Source organism: Cheilinus undulatus, linkage group 3, assembly GCF_018320785.1.
Source record: "Cheilinus undulatus linkage group 3, ASM1832078v1, whole genome shotgun sequence".
NCBI lineage: Eukaryota > Metazoa > Chordata > Actinopteri > Labriformes > Labridae > Cheilinus > Cheilinus undulatus.
The window spans coordinates 5,581,217-5,601,188 of NC_054867.1; the positions used below are offsets into that span (position 1 = coordinate 5,581,217).

The window sequence follows — 19,972 nt, forward strand, 5'->3', positions numbered from 1 at the left end:
ATTTGAAAACAGGACCATGGACCACTGAGCAAAGGTCCGGTTCTGTCTATGAGTGGCTTGACACAAGAAACACGACCCTTGTAGCCCATTTTCTAGACCTGTCTGTGTCTGACTCCATCCTCAGTCTACTCCTTGTGAATCTCCCAGTCGACTTTCCATGAATATGCTTTGATACAGCCTCTGAGAACAGCCTGCCATTTCAGCAGTGACCTTCTGTGGCTTACCTTTCTTGTGGAGGGTGTCAGTAACTATTTTGTGGATAACTGCCAAGTCAGCAGTTTTTTCACATGATTTTGGTTGTGTGAACTGAACCAAAGTGAGTTTGAGTTAATTAGCTGAATGGAGATCAGGAGATTGTATTTCCTTTATAATTTACAAAGAAAATCTAATGACATTATTGATCATGCTTTCTGAATTCTGAATTCAACTGCGACCAAGTAAAGTCATTCATTTAAATGCAAATACTTAAACAATCCTCCCTTATCTCCATCTTCCTGATTTCTTTGTTATAGGAGCATAATTTTCTGTTTTTTAGTCACAGAAACTCCCACGAGGGTGCCTTAACCCATCACTCTCCTTGTATAACTGAATACAAAACAATTCCATTTCAGTAAAAGACATAGTGTAAAGTATTTTAATGTGTCACTCTTACCAAGGCCTCCTGCTACTACCATTCGCCCACGCAGGAAGGCTGCGGCGAAGTCTGCTCTCTTTGTTTTCATGGGCACCGTCTCCTCTGACTTCAACCACGTTGCTGCAAAAGAAGAAGAAACAACGCTTTAAGTGAGCAGGTGCATGTTTGCTGGTGTGTGAGCAGGCTTATGAAGCAGCGAAAGGTGAGGTTAGTGGCACTGTAGTCCTCCTCTGGCCGGACATGATGCTGCTGAGCTTGTTTTGAGAGAGTGACCTCCACTAAGAGGTCACCCACAAGCCACCTGAAGCCAGGACATGTACAGTTTATACACAAACACACACACCACCTGGCAAAGACAGACTAAGGTTAAAACACGCTCAGACTACAAATCGAGACAGAGTGAAGAGAAAAGTTGGAGAAAGCATGAGACAACCACCGAGGGGAGAATACTGTGATAGTGCTGAAAGCCTGATGGCCCATTGATTTCAAACATTCCCATGTTTGGCATTACTTTCGAGCACTGTTCTAATGAGCAGTGTTTTAGGGAGTGGATCATAGTTCTCAGATGCTGCTCTGACCTGAAGTTTGTTAGTCTTTAACATCAAATCAAATTCCTCCAGGATGGATTTTACTTCAACCTTAATTCCAGTTCAGTCTTTACAGTATATTAAAGCTCCCTAAGTTTACATCAAAGTTAACAGTACTTCAAGTGTTGCCAGAAATACCTACTCTAGTTCTGCATAGCAAGCAGTGCAGGCAGAAAGGAAAGGACTCAAATGCAGGTCTCCACTTCAGTGGACACAGTCTATGGCAGGGGTGTCAAACTCAAGGTCCAGGGACCAAATCCAGCCCGTGGTGGAGTTATACCTGGCCCACCAGATCATATCATAATTTTATTGTAACTGACCCACCCAGTATGAGGTCTGCAGATTTTCTCCAGTATAAAAATGTGAACTTAACCTTGATGATTTAAGATATCCCCGATGAGTCATAAAAATTATAAATAGTAAAGAGTCGAAATTATTTGATTAAAAGTCAGGGACGTGGAAAAGAAATATGTTTTCATTTCATATGTTCAATGTTGTATATCACAATTATTTCTCAAAGTTATGGTTTGAACTTTTTGTCTTATATTTTGACCTTTTAGAATCACAGTTTTAAATTTTGATTAAAAGTTTGATCTTTTAACCGCATATTTTTTTAAATTTTATCACACATTTTGACCATTAAAACTCATGATGTTGAATTTTCTCTCATATGTTGACCTTTTCATCTCATAATTTTGACCCTTGGCTTGTATTTTGACCTTTCAGATAAACAATTTTAAATTTTGAGCAATATTTTCACTTTCAAAACTCATGATTTTGAATTTTATCTCCATATTTTGACCTTTTAAACTCATGATTTTAACTTTTTACTTATGTTTGACGTTTTCAATTCCTAACTTTGACTTTTATATCTTATTTTGACCTTGAAAACTGATGATTTGCAATTTTATCTCATTTTTGACCTTTAAAACACACAATTTAGAATTCTATCTCATATTTGACCTTTTAAACTCGTGATTTTGACTTTTTGTTCATATTTTCAGCATCAAAAATGATATCAATTTTTATATCTCATATATTTGCCTTTTAAATACACTACTTTGACTTTAAATGTCATGATTTTACCTTTTCAACCAATAAGTTTTACTTTTTCATCTCAGATTTTGAGCCTTTAGACATATCATGGTGAAAACAAGGTTGACATTTATGGTTAAATATTGACCCTGTTAGGCCCTCAGGTTAGACCCAAAGTCAGAATCCCTGCTGTGACTGAGTTTGACACCCCTGGTCTATGGAATGACTGTCCTTGACTAACTCAAGCTGTTTTATCAGCCCCAAATGTTAGCATTGGTTTGATGTGTGGTCACACTTTGTAACATGTGACAACCTACATCTGTCCTTCTACTGCTGCTCCACTGTGCTGCTGTCGGTGTGACTTTGTAAAGCAATTACTGTAATTTGATTGCAGCAACTCTCACAACCCTCCACTGCTGCAAAAGTGACATCAGATCTTTCTAATCACCTGCTAAAGCAACATTCTGACACTAGCTGCTAGTGACACTAGGTGATGCTCAAGATGAGACAGATGTTGACAACAACTAAGCAGCTGAGGCTTGATTTTTACAACAGGTATGAGGAAAATAGGTTAGTTTCACTGCTTTTCTTATCAAAAAGCTGCTTGTTCATGTTCTTATTTGAACAAGGATCTATGCTGATGTGGGCATAAGAAAGGTTTCACTTTATATTTTAATTGATATCTGAGTGCATCCTAGAAAATGCTACTTTCACCGTGCTTTAGTTAACAAAGCAGCTACTTTTTTGAGTAACTACCCCTACACTGCTGTTAAATTTCTTGGTTTACCAGCTGCTTCATATACACTATACTGCCAAAAATATTCAATCACCCATCCAAATAATTGAAATCAGGTGTTCCAATCACTTCCATGGCCACAGGTATATAAAATCAAGCACCTAGGCATGCAGACTGTTTCTACAAACATTTGTGAAAGAATGAGAAAGAAGAGCGGAGACTGAGAGCCAGGCCTTCTCATCCAACATCAGTGTGTGACCTCACAAATGCGCTTCTGGAAGAATGGTCAAAAATTCCCATAAACACATTCCTAAACCTTGTGGAAAGCCTTCCCAGAAGAGTTGGAGCTGTTATAGTTGCAAAGGGTGGACTGACGTCATATTAAACCCTATGGATTAAGAACGGGATGTCACTTAAGTTCATATACCAGTCAAAGCAGGTGAGCAAATACTTTTGGCAATATAGTGTATATGAGGAACACTCCTAGGGGGTCATAACAACAGCACAAAAATCATCAACTGACCCCTATCCTTCCACAAGAGAATAGATGATGTCTCAGAAGAGCGTGCAACAATCATGGGGACCCATACCACCACAGACAGCACACACTGGAACAGCTGCACTCTGGAAGCTGTTACAGGCAGATTTTAGGCAAAAGTCACCCCCATAATAAACATGAACACCTGAACATGAACATAGTGCAATTAGATTACATTTCTGCATTACATTATTTCATTTGTGTGCAGTACAGTTACATCAAACACACTTTACAGTCATAAATGTCTGAATCCAACATTGCATGGGTTAAGTGCAGCATGCAAAGTGTGCGGAAATTTGCCAAGCTGTGTTGTAATTTTTGTTGAAGTATAGCTTTTTTAATTATTATTTATTGACACCTCTTTTAAAGCCATCTGCACCAAGTGCAGTCACCCAGTTTTGTTGTACTGTGGTTGTGTACTGCTACGAAAATAAATGTTGGTCTGTCTTCCTGGAATTGTGCTATGTTAATGAAACTTTAATTCAAGAATGAAACATTACTTTTCCATCTACCACACTTTTTCAGGTATCACACTCCTTGTTTGTGATCTAAGACCAAACCTATGGTAGATGTGAATGCTCTTGCCTTAGGTTGTAGCACCATCTTTTTTTTGTGAGGTTTATTCTTTCAGAAGTAAATGAATGGCAAGGAAAAACTTTCTGATCAAGTTTCTCACTCAAGCCTGCATTTTCTTGAAGCTGCATTTGAACACATTATAATGATGTTTAATTCAGCTTCACCCAACGGTCCTTTGACCAACCTGACCTTAAACACATCATAATGTACCCTTATGTTGCCTTGCTTGATTAGTTAACTTGCGTTTATCCTGCCTATTTTAGCACAAATTTCAACACTGGGTTTAGACTTCATAGCATCTCAAAAAGCCAAGTTTTGATCTCCATCCCTACTTTGGATCTCATCTCCCTGCATGGATAACATTTGCATGTGTTTTTGACCAGTGCGAATGCGCTGGCATTATATACATAGTCCTGTACATAAGTTTTAGGCATGAAGTGCGTTAAGGATTGGCTGCCAGGTCTTGTGTGCCACAACACAGCCTGAACTGAGGACGGGATGGCCAAAGTCAGGCTCGGCACATGTCGAAAAACACGTGTGTTGTTCAACAGCCATGGTCAAGCTTGACGGCATCCTTTTTGGCTGGGCCTTTTCACCCCTGGTAATTCCCCTGAAGACCACCTGTGGTTTTCAGGCCCTTGGGACATTCACAGCATGACCAACGGCTTGTGGCAACACTACGAGCCACATCCACCCCTTACTCCACCATAAAGATGCGGACATTCGTATTTTTTCAACAGATTAAAAGACAATGCAAAGACATCCAGACTGAGGTTGTGTCAATCCTCCGTCCCACTGGATGGTGCCTTGAGGTGGGCTTATTCGCCACCTTACACATCAATTTTAGCCCAAACATGCCTAAAAGTTCTTCAAGGTTCTGTACTTCCTTCTTGGCCCTGGCATGGATGGAGGAGGTTTGCTTCGGCATGGTAAGATTACTTATGTGCGCAGCATGCAAATGGGTCCATCAGTGCAACCGCTCCACTCAACAATCATTGCAAAAAGTGGTAGAGTGGTAGAGGGTCATATCTGAACCAAACAACTTAAAATAAGCCACAAAGTGGGTATAGTTACAGTACATTTCTGCATTGTGTGGACTCCATGAGACAGCATGCCATTAACTGCATGTGTCCTATTAAGATTTGATGACATATCTGCACTCAGGCCTGGTTGGGCTTAGAGCAGTGTGAGTGCAGGAGGAAGGAAAAGTGTGCTTCAGCATGGAATGGGCCACTGGCCATTGTGTGAGAGGGCCCTTAGAAGCCTCTCATCATGGTCTTGAACCCAGGCACACACTGGTACAGCTGTCAGCATCCTAAACCCTGCAGGACTGGGAATGAAACCATAAAAACTACCAAGTTTAATATGTTGCTGTTATAACTCAAGTCTGATATTAATATTCAGAACATAAACATGATAATATGACATGTTTTTTGACATTTTTGTCTCACTGATAGCCAAGGCATCCCTCAATACTACCAAAATATTAAAAACATAAGAATAATTCTCCTCTCTCAACCTGACTCTGCAGAAGTTTTATAGGTTTTGTGCTAGTAAATCTTGTTGTGCTTTTCTCTTTTAGAGAACTCAGAGCAAAGGGGCCTCATGACAGCAGAAGAAAGATAACTTCATTACAGAGAGAGAGAGGTAGAAACAAAGATAGAGTAAGAACAAGAAAGGTCCTGCTTCTTTATATCTGACCTTCCTCTGCTTCTTTTCTTCTCAATCCTTCTCTTCTTTCTTTTTTCCATTTACTTTCTTCTCATTTTCTCCCTCAGTGTCTTATTACACTTTTTTCATTTGCTTTCTCTCTTCTGCCCTTTCTTGTTGCCATTGCCTTCCCCCTCTCTATCTCATTTATTCTTAGTGTTTTTCTTAAACAAGAGGCAGAGACAACAGGGCTGAGACAAACAGAGAGAGGCAGACAGAATGAAAGAAAGATAAGTAGCCAGATGGTGAGCGTTCCTGGATGTTGCAGCGGTGTGTAATGAAGAGCTGTGTTTTTATTTCCAGCCTGTTTAAATTACACAAAAGAGGACAGAAAAGGGATCACAGCTGGCTCTACACCCTGCTCTGTTCCCTTATCAGGAAAAAAAATGTCCTGTCAGATGTTTCACACTAGTATGGAGCAAAAATCTGAGGCCGACTATAAAGATTCAGATGTACTGTTAGATTTGTAATTCACTACATTCCTGCCAAGATTGTTTCTGAACATTGATTTGACCAAATGTCATTTGTGATGTGCCAAATGTTTGATGTTATGCATCACTTCACATCTTACCATTGTAATCTGTTCTCATATCAATTTGCAAAACAGTATTTTAGTGATTTTACCCACAGTCCCAAGAGACATTATGATTCTGAGTGTTTTATATATATATATATATATATATATATAAAAAGATAAAACACAAAATACTTTGTAGGATGCTGGCACACTCATTATCTCGGCATTTTCATAGAATAAAAAGAACTCTTATTCAAAAGCAGGCTCACAATCTTCCACTGTGGTATTCCTAGTTACTATCTTATATACACTCACTGGTCAATTTATTCGGTACACCTTGCTAGTACTGTGTTGGACTCCCTTTTGCCTTCAAAATGCCTTAATTCGTGGCATAGTTTCAGATTTTTGTCCACATTGACATAATAGCATCACACAGTTGCTGCAAAGTTGTCGGCTGCACGCACAAACCACATCCAAAGGTGCTCTACTAGACTGAGATCTGGTGACTGTGGAAGCCACTGGAGTACACTGAACTCATCGTCATATTCAAGAAGCCAGTTTGAGATGATTTGAGCTTTGTGACATGGTGCATTATCCTGCTTGAAGTAGCCATCAGAAGATGGGTACACTGTGGTCATAAAGGGATGGACATGATACTCAGGAGGGCTGTTGCATTTAAACGATGCTCAAATGGTACTAAGGGGCCTGAAGTGTGTTGAGTAAATATCCCCCACACATTACACCACCACTAGTCTTGACTGTTGATGCAAGGCAGGATGGACGCATTTTTTCACGCTGTTCACCCACAATTCTGACCCTACCATCTGAATGTTGCAGCTCAAATTGAGACTCATCAGACCGGGAAATGTTTTTCCAATCTTCTGTTGTCCAACTTTGTCGAGCCCATGTAAATTGTAGCCTCAGTTTCCTGTCATTAGCTGGCAGGAGTGCCACCTGATGTGGTCTTCTGCTGCTGTAGCCCATCTGCTTCATGGTTCCATGTGTTGTGTATTCAGAGATGGTATTCTCCATACCTTGGTTGTAGTGAGTGATTATTTGAGTTACTGCTGCCTCTCTCTCATCTTGAACCAGTCTGCCCATTCTCTTCTGACCTCTGACATCAACGAGGTATTTGCGTCCACACAACTGCTGCCCACTGGATATTTTCCCTTTTTCTGACTATTCTCTGTAAAGTCTAGAGATGGTTGTGCGTGAAAATCCCAGTAGATCAGCAGTTTCTGAAATACTCAGACCAGCACCAACAATCATGCTACGTTCAAAGTCTCTTAATCTCCTCTCTTCCTATTCTGATGCCCAGTTTGAACAGTAAGTCCTCTTGACCATGTCTACATGCCTAAATGCCTTGAATTGCTGCCATATGATTGGCTGATTAACAATTTGTGTTAACAAGCAATTAAACAGGTGTACCTAATAAAGTGGCCGGGTGAATGCATAGTACGACTCTGTACTTTACAGAGAAAGTAAAAAAGTACCGTCCAGTAGAGCTAAGTAGTATGACTTGGAATTTAAATCTTTTAATGATTTATTTGTGCTTTTCACTTTAATATCATTATATTGCAGTACTACAAGAAAAAAAGGGGCTCCTTAAGCACTAAAGGCCATTGCACACTGGGTCCATTTATTTCATCCAAATTTTTCATACATTAAAATAATAAATCGAGCTCATGTTGTTCTAATAAGGTTTGCACACTCATGCCGAAATTTTTGTCTGTCATACATTTTTTTGGAACAGGCTCAAATTTATGCGAAATTTCACATCAGTTCAAGTCATTTAAATGGGTGACTGATGATTCAAAACAGTGCCTGCTGCTTCCTCCTCACTTGCTCGCACCCACCGGACCCCTCCTCGCTCTCTCTCTCTCCCTCTCTTTTGCACTGAAACCTCACTTCAAACACCGTAGTTTGCCAGTGTATTATGTGGATATCAGATATAGAATTATACAGATAAAGGCATAAGTTGTAGCCTACTCACAGGTCATAACAGAGACTAAATTATAAAGTTGCTCTCTGTTTCTCCAACTTGGATCAGTGCTATGACGCATGAGCGTGTGCTGTATGAAGCTGTCTGTCAGGATGGATCCAGCGGGATTTTAAAGGAGTGACAGAGCCACAGGCTTGCAGTACGAACCAATTTGCCACATTCTACAAATTTTCGCAGTGAAGGTAAGTAAAAACACATTGGACTCAGTGTGCAAGGTCTGAGTGCGTGATGTTTTTTCAAATTACAAATTTCAAATTACAGATCTGCAAAAAACGCATCCAAAAATAATGGACCCAGTCTGTAAAGACCTTAAGACTCTACCTACTCAGGCTCTACCTATTGATCCACAGCTGCTCCTGAAGCTCAGTGGGTCGAGGAGGTTTAGGGTTTGCTTTTAAGCCCCTGTTGTGTCTTGGGCAAGACAATGAACTGCTGTGTATAGATAGAAGCAGATTAGTTCATACGGATGACCACTTTCAATAGCAGCCTTTGCCATCAGTGTATGAATGTAGTGTGAATGGGTAAAAGCTACCTACAGTGTAACATGTGCTTTGCATGTTGTAAGACTAAAAAAGGGATCTACAAGCTCAGTCCATTTGGTATTTAGAGAAAATCATAGAAAGATGCTTTTCTATGTCTGTGTGACTGCAGTTCTCAGGTGTAGATTATTATTGAATCTTTGTGATTTTAAGTTTTATTTCTCTCCTTTGGAGCTGTGTAGGCTGCAAATGAAAACACTATTTCCTGAAATGGCTGACATAATGAAAGCTGGGGGTCGGGACTTGTTGTGAAGACCTTGTATGAAGTAACATCATGAAGTAATCATCAGTTGAACTGAGCTTTAACTGAGCGATAATTAGCAGTGAGTTTATGGAGTTACAGTATTTACAGCTTCTTATTTGACCACAATATGTGCTACATTGGATTGACGGATTTGCACTGATATTTTCCTCATGCTGAAACACAATAAGAGACAAGATCAACTCAGAAATTAACATTTTTAATTTGTGGGTTTACTACAGAATTTCTCAAAGAATACAAAAAAATAAAAATCTTTCTCACCACTCCAGCTGGATTGTGTGTTCTAGTTGCACATGCTAACACGATAACAGCGTACTGGTAAACACTAAATATTACACCTGCCAAGCATCAGCAGGTTCCCTGTGGCATTGTGAACAAATTAGCATGCTGTTAATAGTATTTAGCTCGAGGCTGTGCCTAAAGCCTCACAGTGCTACTTGCATGATTGCATACTCTGTATTATTCAAACATGCAAGCAAAAAAAAAAAAAAAAAAGAGTAGAAAATTAGAGTTGCCTGTAATGGATTTATGTTTTTAATGACTCTACATAAATCTGATTCTCAAACATGCATTCTCTTCTAACTTCCTACCTGACATAAAGAGTATGCTATGACTGCATTTAGTTCCCTGAAAATAAAACACAAAGTGTCTGCAAAGTGGGTGCAGAATGCAAGTGTAATTCTATTTCTGTACAGTGCTTACAGTGATACAGGCAGGATTTACCTCCTTAAATTACAGTTATGTCAACACATCACACTACAGACTTATGGTCCAATCCTCTGAGGCTGAGTTTCAACTGCAGACCTTATTCCTATTTGCTTGGGAGGGATTACACAAGTCTTTTGTGCCAAGATTCTCTTTGTAGGATGCAGAAAAAAACAGCAGCAAGCATTATTTTACTCTGGAGGGAGATGGAAGGAAAGAATAAAGAGATGGAGGGAGAGAGGGAGTGAAAATACATCGAGGGATGATATAGACAGAGAGAGAGTGAGGGAGACAATAGAAGGAGGGAGATGAAGCGGTCCTCTGAAGACTGGCCTTTGTAGTTTGTGTGGGAGTCATTTGGGCCACAGCTCGCCTCTGTAATTGTCCATCGTGATTAAAATTTGAAATGGTGATTACTTCTTGGGCTTTGATGGATTGTGCCTGTCTGTAACATGTGATGTCTGTGAGCACATTCATGACACACAAATGAACATTTGAGTTGAGCAGAATCTAACCATAATTATTTCATATCAGTATACAGTCAGGAACAAATTTGCTTTATAGCCATTTCTGCTTGATATCATCCTCTTTGAAGTCCTCCGGGCAGATTTTAATCCAAGGCAAGACATAAATCAAATAGAGACAACATGAGGATATTTGTTGATAGTTAGCCCCAGGGGGATGCATCACTTCTGATGTTTTGATATCGCTGTCTTGGCTTTACATGCTTCAGAGAAGCTTCTGATTAAAGTGTTTCTACTTTACATGGAGGAAGAACAGTCGAATTCATAATTCAGACAAGCAAGAGTATTAGTGATTTTAAAGGGACAGTTCACCCAAATCACATCAAAGTCTTTGGCCTGTCCAAATAGTTCCAGCTTTTATAGATCTGAATCTTTAAATAATAATATTTGGCATACAAAAAAACATAGACTTTCCTCCAAGTACAATGGGTTTTCTCTATGGGAGGTATGCAGTTATTAAAATGTTTCAAGATTTATTTGAAGGGGATAAAATGATGTTATTTGATCAACAACAACAAAAATATAACCAACATCAAACACATTTCTTTAAGGTTCTGCAAGTAAGAGGCTTCATACACAACCAAACTAAATAAAAACTTAGCTCAGAAATGTCACCAATTGAAGAATTACTCTCAAAAATGTTTAGCAAAAGGCTCATAATAGGACAATGCTACAAGGCCCTCTACAAATCCAGTAAAGTAAATGAAGAGGTCTTGCAGGTTTGGGAGACTACAGGGACAGGTATGAGGGAGCAGCCAATAAAATATCTGTCAGAGAAAAATAATCCAAATTTAGCCTGCTACCTCATCTTCAGATCATTATATGACTTAGAAATAGGATGGACCCTGAGAAGTCTGCTTTAAATGTAGTAAGGAGGTTGGCAGTTTTATACATACAATGTGGTCATGTGTGAATGCTCAGGATTTAATGAAAATTCTCACAAAGCTAAATATTGTTTTCAGTAAGGATTTAAAGGGGACATATTATGCAAAAATCAATATTTCAGGCTTTTCTAACACAAATGGATTTACGACTGGCACAAGGTCATATTTGATCTGCTACCTATGGGATATTAGACATACTGCTCCAGAGAGAAAATAGATTAATTCTATCATACATGGACTCTGTTTCTTGATTACGTGGGGCCGAGAAGATGCTGAATATTCTGGAGGGCTTTTCCCAAACCAAGAAAGGATGGCTAATAGACAAGATGAGGCTCTGTTGTCTGTATTGCTTCACTCACTGTATGTCAGTGATAACAGTGCTTTAACATTTTGATAGCCTACTCTTTAATGCAGGACTGTGCTGTGCTCTGTGTTGGAAATTGTGCTTATTTTGTCTTGGGGGGATAGGGTGCTAATGTAAAATTTGTGCACTGTTTGGCTCAGATTTAGTGCTTACGTGGCGATAACCCCCCCCCCAAATGCTTAACAAATTTATTAGACCACCCTAACCCTAACCAAAGTAAGGTTTATGCCACAGCTGCCCTAAATACACCAATATGTAGAAGCTCTTTAACCCAAATGATATTTTTAATGCTAAAATATCATTATTATTGTTATCCATGAATTTTCAAATTAACTGATTTATGAAAAAAATGAATAAATAGTAAAGCACACTATTATTTCTTGATTACTGTGTCAAATTATAGTTATTTACTTGCATTCCTGAACAGAAAAAATAGTTTCTGACTTCTCAGAGAAGCAAGGTGAGCCGGCTCAAATTTGGGTATAAAAAGGTGAATTCAGTTTGAAATTCCTCATTCCTTTTCAAAATGAAAGTGTCTGCATTAAAGCACTTCATGATGCTGGATGGTCTCTGAGACAATTATGACAGGTGGTCTAATCAATTTGTTAAGCACTGTATATATTTGGCATGTGTGCTTAAATTTTCATGACATTTGGAAAACCACCAAAATGAGGCAAATATATCACAACAGATTAAAAACAAGTGCACTCAGATGCATATTTAACACATGGATACTTTTTCTGCCTTGGTAAGCAAGGAGGTAATTTCCACTTTCCAGATGAGAAAATACAGGAATTAATAAAAAATACACGCACATCTGAGCTGCCTTCAGTAATGGTTTTGCACCAAGAAATGAACCTTTATGAGCAGCAGAAAATCGGCTCTTGGTGTTTTTTTGCTAGGTTTCTGTCACTCATGCAGCACTTGGAGTCTATATTCTTTAAAATATGGTTCCAGCTCTACAGGCTATAGGAATATATTCATATAAGAAAGCTGATTATTGATTATTGATTATCATACAGTATCAGTTCTCTATCAGAGTGCTTCACATTAAAAACACAGCACCAAAAACTGGATTTCTCACTCTTTGTTATGCTGCATGTATTTATTCCAGTATCTGATGAATCTAGTCCGTAGCTTACATGTGCCTGGACTAAATGGAAAAGCAAATGAATGTGTTCCTCTTTTAAGCTCTCTTGTTCTCTTAAGAAAACCCTGCCCAGGTTGTAAGTGGCTGGGGGTTTTGTGTTTAATCTCTGAGCAATGTTAGATGCTGCAAAGCAAGCAACAAAAGTTCCTGGGGCCTTCAAAAGCACAAACCCCAAAGTGCTGCAGTAAAAGGGACTGAATTCAAGCATAACAAATAAAATCAGCCAAGTCCAGCCATGCAAACGATTTCAGTTTAATCAGTCAAAGCTGTGAGATGTTCATGCCTGAACCCTTCAGTGAAGGTGGGAGATTTTCAGTGAACAGGACTGCCCACAGGTAGTAGTTAGAGTGGCTCCCAGAGAAACTGTGTCTATAAAAATGTGAATAAAACTTTCATATAAAGTCAAAGGATTTGAGATGCATGCCCTTTCTTTTTCTTACTAAGCAGAGATTCATATTTTACTTTCAGACTGGGATATCGATGTGTGGCAGATAAAAGCTTAGATGAAAATGGCATCCAGCAGTGAAATTGTTTTTCCACGCCGCGTGTTTCCTGGACAGAAGGGCATCAGTAAATCCTTGATGCCATGATATGTAGCAGAATCAATCAGTGACGAGGTGAGTTTAGTAGATTATATTGCATAAAACAGCAGGGTTGAGCTCTAGCTTTGTTTTCCTTGTCTCTACTACTCTACTTTCTGTTTTATTCTTTTCTCTTTGTTCTGTTTTATCTGTAAAGTCTGCACCAAGAATAGATGGATTTATTTTCTTAAGCATTAGGTAATGGCACAAAGACATTCTGCAGGTTGGTGTTAAAGGCATTATAGCTAACAATCTCAGGCTCAGGGATGCAAGGGCTCACTGTCAGGGCTTTTAGAGGTATTGTAGTACTAACTTGACAAATTACTAGTTAAGGGAGGTGCCCACTCTGTAACCAAAGTGGTGTTGTGGCTCTAACTGCCCATCAAGGCCAGGTTAAGTTGCATGAGTGTAAAAGCTCAACAGTCTAATTTCAGAAGTAATAATCCCAGTCATACTGCCCGAAATATCCAAAGTAGATCTCATACATTTCACTGCAGTAATATTTCGTTACTTAAAAAAAAAAAAAAAACTCATTAAATTTAAAATTTGATACATAATAAGGACATTTGTGTTAAAACTTGATTTCTTAACACAGTGCACAGGAAAGTGGAGAGAGTCAGAAACAGGGATTACAGAGTGAGGAAGAGATGTGTGAAAGTAGCCAAAGGCTGGACTTAAACATGGACCGGACACATAAATGGGCCCTAACTTAAACTACTAGGCCAGAGGTGTCCAAACTATGGCCGGGGGCCAAATGCAACACGCAGCAGATTCCAGAGATAAAATTAAAATATGGCTCACATTAAAACACGAAGCTTGTGCTTAATTGTATTATGATTCTTGTTTTCAGCACAAGGCAGTACTACCATGTCAAATCTGTAAACAAACATTTTGACAAGAAGATATCTTGTCAAAATAACATCCTAATGGAGCACCAATAAGTTTTCAGGGGCAGAGCCAGTGGTAGCCAGGGCTAAACCGGGCCCCCTAAAACCTGACTGGCTCCCCAAAATCCTGAAAATGACCGTCTATTTGCCCCGTCAGCCATTAACAAGCCATTTAGGTATACTCACTCGCTAAGCATGTATTAACTTACATTGGATTAGTCATAAAAACTTTAAAATCCTCATGGAAAGGAATATGAACGTGTCCCCACCATACTAATACATTTCTGTACATGGCCCTCTGTCGAAAAAGTTTGGACAACGCTGCACTAGGTCATCTACACCCCTAAAGCACCAATATCTACTTTTCTGCAACATTTCATAATCATGATCACCATTTTTGGCCTCTGTTTTCTTATTTTAGAATTTTTCTTGAACTCATTTACAAATGTGGACTTGAACAGACATTTTTTTATACAAGTCCTTCATACTTAACATAGGGGCTGCTAATGTGGCAGATAGTCTGTTTATAGTTTTGTAATGAATTATAGATTATAAAATTTTATGTAAATTAATTATGATTAATTTCTGTCAAAAATTCTACAATATCCACAATCCTACATGTCACAGCAACATCTCTGATTGGTGGGGTATTCAGTTACCATGGAAATGCCTACTGCACCTGTGAATGATGACGATTGGCTGATGCAGATGACGATAAACGCCATCGTAGTGTCAAGCAATAAATACCCAAACTATGACATACTACAATATTATCATCCTGTCCTCTGCTGGAAAACGGAGCATTGCTCCCTCCAAGCGGGGAGTAAGTCGTTGCCCCAAGTGAAGAAGTCCACCTATCTTGGGATCTTGTTCTTAAGTGAGGGTAGAATGGACTGTGAGACTGACAGGTGGACTGGAGCAGCATCAGCAGGTTTTGTACTGTACTTCTATAGTGAAGAGGCAAAGCTTTAGATTTATCGGTCCATCTTTGTACCGACCCTCACCTGTGGTCATGAACTCTGAGTAATGACCATAAGAATGAGATCACGGGTTCAAGCAGTCGAAATGAGATTCATCAGGAGGGTGTGTGGGCTCAGCCAGAGACATCCAAAAGGGTCTTGAAGTAGAGCTGCTGCTCCTTCACATTGAAAAGTGCCAGTTGAGGTGGTTCAGGCATCTGATCAGATTGCCTCCTGGGTGCCTCCCTGTGGAGGTCTTCCAGACACATCCAACTGGGAAGAGACATTTGGAAAACAGAACTCACTGGAGGGATTTTATATCCCATCTGATCTGGGAGTAAATTGGAATCCCCCAGGAAGAACTGGAAAATGTTGTGGGGAGAGGGACGTCTGGGTTGACCTACTTTGCCTGCAGCCACCACGACCGGACTCCAGATAAGTGGAAGAATATGATGGCTGTATGGATGGAACATTATCAATTAAAATATAACTATACAATAATAAAGATAAATGCAGGAAAAAAAGGTCCATACATGGTCAAAAGCTTGAAAAAAATATCCTCATTAACAAATAAAATGAATTGCAAAAGGCTGTGAGATAAGTAGTTCCTCCATCTTTCTTGTACATTTGCCTTATTTTGGTTTTTGAATGCCATTTTTGTGCCAAATCAAATGTCTGATAGCCATGAGTGTTCAGGAAGCCTCTTAGCTTGGTTCATGTGCTAAAAGTATTGTAATAAGGATTTTGCAAAATGTCAATGGAAGACTGGCAAATTTTGCATCTAGAGCTGCTGAAAAAGTGAGTGGGCACTGTAGAGAGTAGATCATATCCATGTCAATATCTGGATGTTTGCATAAACAGAGCTGGGGTCCATCTTGTTAGAGTTTATTTTGAAAGAATTCCAGTGTTAAGTTCAGGCTTTCTTAGCAAAACCACTTTGACACTACAAGAAGACAGTGATGAAACTAAAATCATGTAGTAACTAGAGAAAACAAATTATGTTTAATAGTTTGGATGACCTTGTTCTTTATACATTGTCTAAAGGCAGAAGGTTTTTTTTATTCTTAAAGATAATTTTTTCACAATTCTGTGTATTTTCAGCTGGACTTGGTGCAGCTTGCCTACAACACTAAAATCAACACCTAACAGGCGTGCGTCTTAATACTGCGATATGGAATGGAACTGTAATAGAATATCACTCTGTGACAGCAGATTGCAGGACTGTGTGTATGTGTGTGGAGAGATATTGCTGCGGATGGATAATAAAGCAATCTGTTTCAGGAATCTTGTAATTTAAAACGCTCCTCGTCCCCAGCCCTCCCTCCTCAGCTCATCTCCCATCTCATCTTCACCAAATTAGATTGGAGAAACGGGGTACGGCTGCCGTCTCCCCACGTGTGTGCCTGTGTGTTTCTTATATGCACATGGATGCTTGTGTTTGTGTGAGCTGAAAGTTGTTTTCTCTCTTCTGTCTTCCTTTATCTCTTACACACGAAGCAAACTTTCTCCCCATTATCATATATTAACATAATCACTTGCATGTTTTGCTTTATTTGGCTTTCATTGGACCTATCTCGATATGCGACTGTATATCCAGCTGTCTAAAATGAATTATCGATTTTTGCTCCCCCATTTCTCCCGATGGCCACTCCACAATTTGTTCACCTGTTACTCCAGGGTGTCTTTTCCGGATAGAGGGATATGTCATTTCACTGCGTTGGAACACAGAGCGTGCACAGAATTAAGAGAAGGATAAGCCTGTGTGAGCACCAACAATATATCTTCATCTTGAGGTAGATGCTAATGGATGCTTTGCATGACAGTGGAGTCGAAATGAAGATAGATAATGTCAGTGACAAATGAGATGATTATACACTTACCGTTGGGACACAAATAGTCTATTCTGTTATGAAAATCTCTACCAACTCAGAAATAATGACTTTTATTTTTGGAGCGCAGACGGGACTGACAGCTCTTTAATTCATTTAAAAACCAGCAGCAGCTGTGGCTCAGCAGGTAGAGCAGCTTGTCAATTAATCACAGGGTTGCTGTTTCTATCCCCAGCTCCTCCTGTTCACATGTCCAAGTGTCCTTGGCCAAAACACTGAACTCTAAATTGCTCCCAGTGGTCACCCCAGTGTCTCAATGTCAGCTTGCTGCTCTGAGCATCTGAGAGTGCTGTGAAAGCCTGAATAGAAGACAAAACTGTAAATAGGCGAATACACCTTTAAAGACAGCATATAACAGTTTAAAGCATGGTTATCTGCATTAAACATATCTGCATTTCTATGCAGATTATAGTTTTAGTCCTACCAGATTTAAGGACAGTACTGGATGTAGATCCAATGTGGATCACTCTGTCCTTTTCAGCATCTTTGAGAATGGCTGGATCTAAAAGGGACTGTAATTGTTCCCTATTATTGACACTCTCACACAATTACTGCATATGAACTTATGAATTTGAATAAAAAGCAAATCAGCTAAGAATAATCATTGAAGACAATTAGGACTATCACACACAGAGTCATGTCTGAAGCATTCTAATTACATCTGTGAAGTGTTGAAGCGTAAAGACAGCAATTTTTCTACTGCAGCATCCCTGCTGGGGGTTTCAGGGAAGAGTAGAGCTGTCTGAGAAACTGTTAGCTCAGATCCACAAGATGAGGTTCTGGGGTGGATTGTTAAACAAAATCCATTTTGATTGGGCAAGAAAGGCGGGTGGGCTGCAGGGTGGCACAGGGGTTAGCGCTGTTGCCTCACAGCAAGAAGGTTTCTGGTCCACCTTCTGTTTAGGTTCTCTCTGGGTATTCCGTCTTCCTCCCACCACCAAAGACATGCTCGTTAGGTTAATTGGTGACTCTAAATTGCCCGTAGGTGTGAGGGTGAGCATGCCTGGTTGTCTCTATATGTCAGCCCTGTGATTGACTGGTAACCAGTCTAGGGTGTACCCTGCCTCTCGCCCAATGACTGCTGGGATAGGCTCCTTCCCCCCACAACTCCCAATGGGATAAGTGGATGAAGAAGGGCATGTGGGCCTGTGTCCATCAGGAGGTCAAGACTCTGCAGTCAGGGACTTCTTCTATATTTCTCACTATAGGACGGACCAAGGTTATGATAGTTTTGGATTTTTCATTAGTTTAAATTTCTATTTAGTTTTTACTGCTGTTTTGTTAGTTCAGTTTAGTTTTTATTTTGCAAAAATGCTTAGATTTAGTTTAGTTTTCATTAGTTTGAGTGTTAGTTTTAGTTTTGTCTGCAATTTGGGATACCTGCCAGGGGCGACACCCAAATGGGCTCTTCACTTTTCACTGTAATTATTCAATTTTAATGTCAGTATATAACTCAAGACCTAAAATTACCATTGTGTGAAGTTGTCTTCAATCAAATCAGGCAGTTTTACTCTCTACAGGCTTGGGTGTTCATGTCAGTCAGTATGCTAAAACTAAGTTTTGTAAGCACACAATACAGTTTTAGTTTTTGTTTAATTTGTAAAGCTTAGTTTTTTTTGTTTCAGTTAACTAAAATGAGTTTTGTATTTTAGTTTTAGTTATTTAATTAGTTTTAGTTAAGTATAATAACCTTGGGACAGACACTATCAGACTTTTATCTAGTGGTAAAAGTCCTGAAAAACATTCTTGAGTATTGATCAGTGGCTCTGCAGAAAGTAAGTGAAACTGTGGGCCATAATCAAATTAACCTGAATAAGTATTTTGGAATGACCATGTCTACTGAATAAATGAAAGAGCACACAACCTAAGACACACAACATATGTAAGTCAGTATTAAAAGGGAGAGATACCACAGGCTGTATTATTGTAGGGACAAATTACCAGCAAGCATATCAGCATCTTTTTTCAGACATTGATGAGGTTTTGGTTTTAACAGGATGAAGACAATATCATTTTTTCTTCAGTCTATTCTAGGTCTAAATGGCTGCTTTTGCTAAAGTTGAAGATGTTCTTTCGAGGCTTTTCTAGGGTATTATATAAAAAGTGTTTTTTCAGGTAATTGAGCTGTCAACTTGAAGTTGAACTTTGACTTTTCCTGTAAAAATTACATTAATTTTTCATATAATCTCATTAGACATTTGAGTGAAACTCTTTCATAATTAGCATACTAATTCAAGTCTAATAGGGCAAAAATGTGTTTGAGAGATAACAATGACCTTTACATTTAACATTTGACCACAGAATTCTAATCAGATCCCATGAGGCCAGGCAAACATTTGAGCCGAATCTGAAGATAACTTCCTCAGCGGTTTTATGACTGTAAAAACACATAATTCCCCAGACCAGGGACATCAGGCTCATCCAGTGTACTGACTTTACAATCTATATTTCACTGCTCTAAGGTTCCAGTCCTTGTCCTGATGCTATGTGGTGTATGTCATCTCCCACATTTTCTCTCAAATTTAAAGAAAGCCTAAATACACAGTTTTTATTAAAAAGGATGCCTTTGCTTACCTTGATTGGTGTCAAAAATATTGACATTTTTGGTGAACTTGGAGCTCTGGTGCCCTCCTCCTTGCCGCAGTCCTCCGAGGAGACACAGCCTTCCATTTGTGTCCCATATCACACCCCCATATGAACGTTTACAAGGCATAGTGGGTAGTGTAGTCCAAGAACGGGTCTCTGAATCATACACCTCAAAGGCCTTCACTGGTCTCTTGCACTGACGGCCACCTAAAGCGTTGTGTAAATGCATTTATCTTAAATGTATAGATTATTTTTTAGAATTGTGAGATAATTTTATGTAGGTTTCAACACACAAAGTAAAACTTCT

General features: G+C 39.2%; 1 protein-coding gene across 2 annotated transcripts in view; it reads right to left on the bottom strand.

Moving 5' to 3' along the window:
* klhdc8a (kelch domain containing 8A) overlaps positions 1-19,972 on the bottom strand; it is a 100,892-nt gene that overhangs the window by 7,824 nt on the left and 73,096 nt on the right. For both annotated transcript variants that reach the window (XM_041779321.1, XM_041779328.1), the window contains exons 6-7: positions 19,654-19,872; positions 653-754 (exon numbers count right to left, since the gene is read on the bottom strand). In XM_041779321.1, coding sequence (XP_041635255.1) covers positions 653-754; positions 19,654-19,872 — 321 coding nt within the window. The remainder of the gene's footprint in view (positions 1-652; positions 755-19,653; positions 19,873-19,972) is intronic.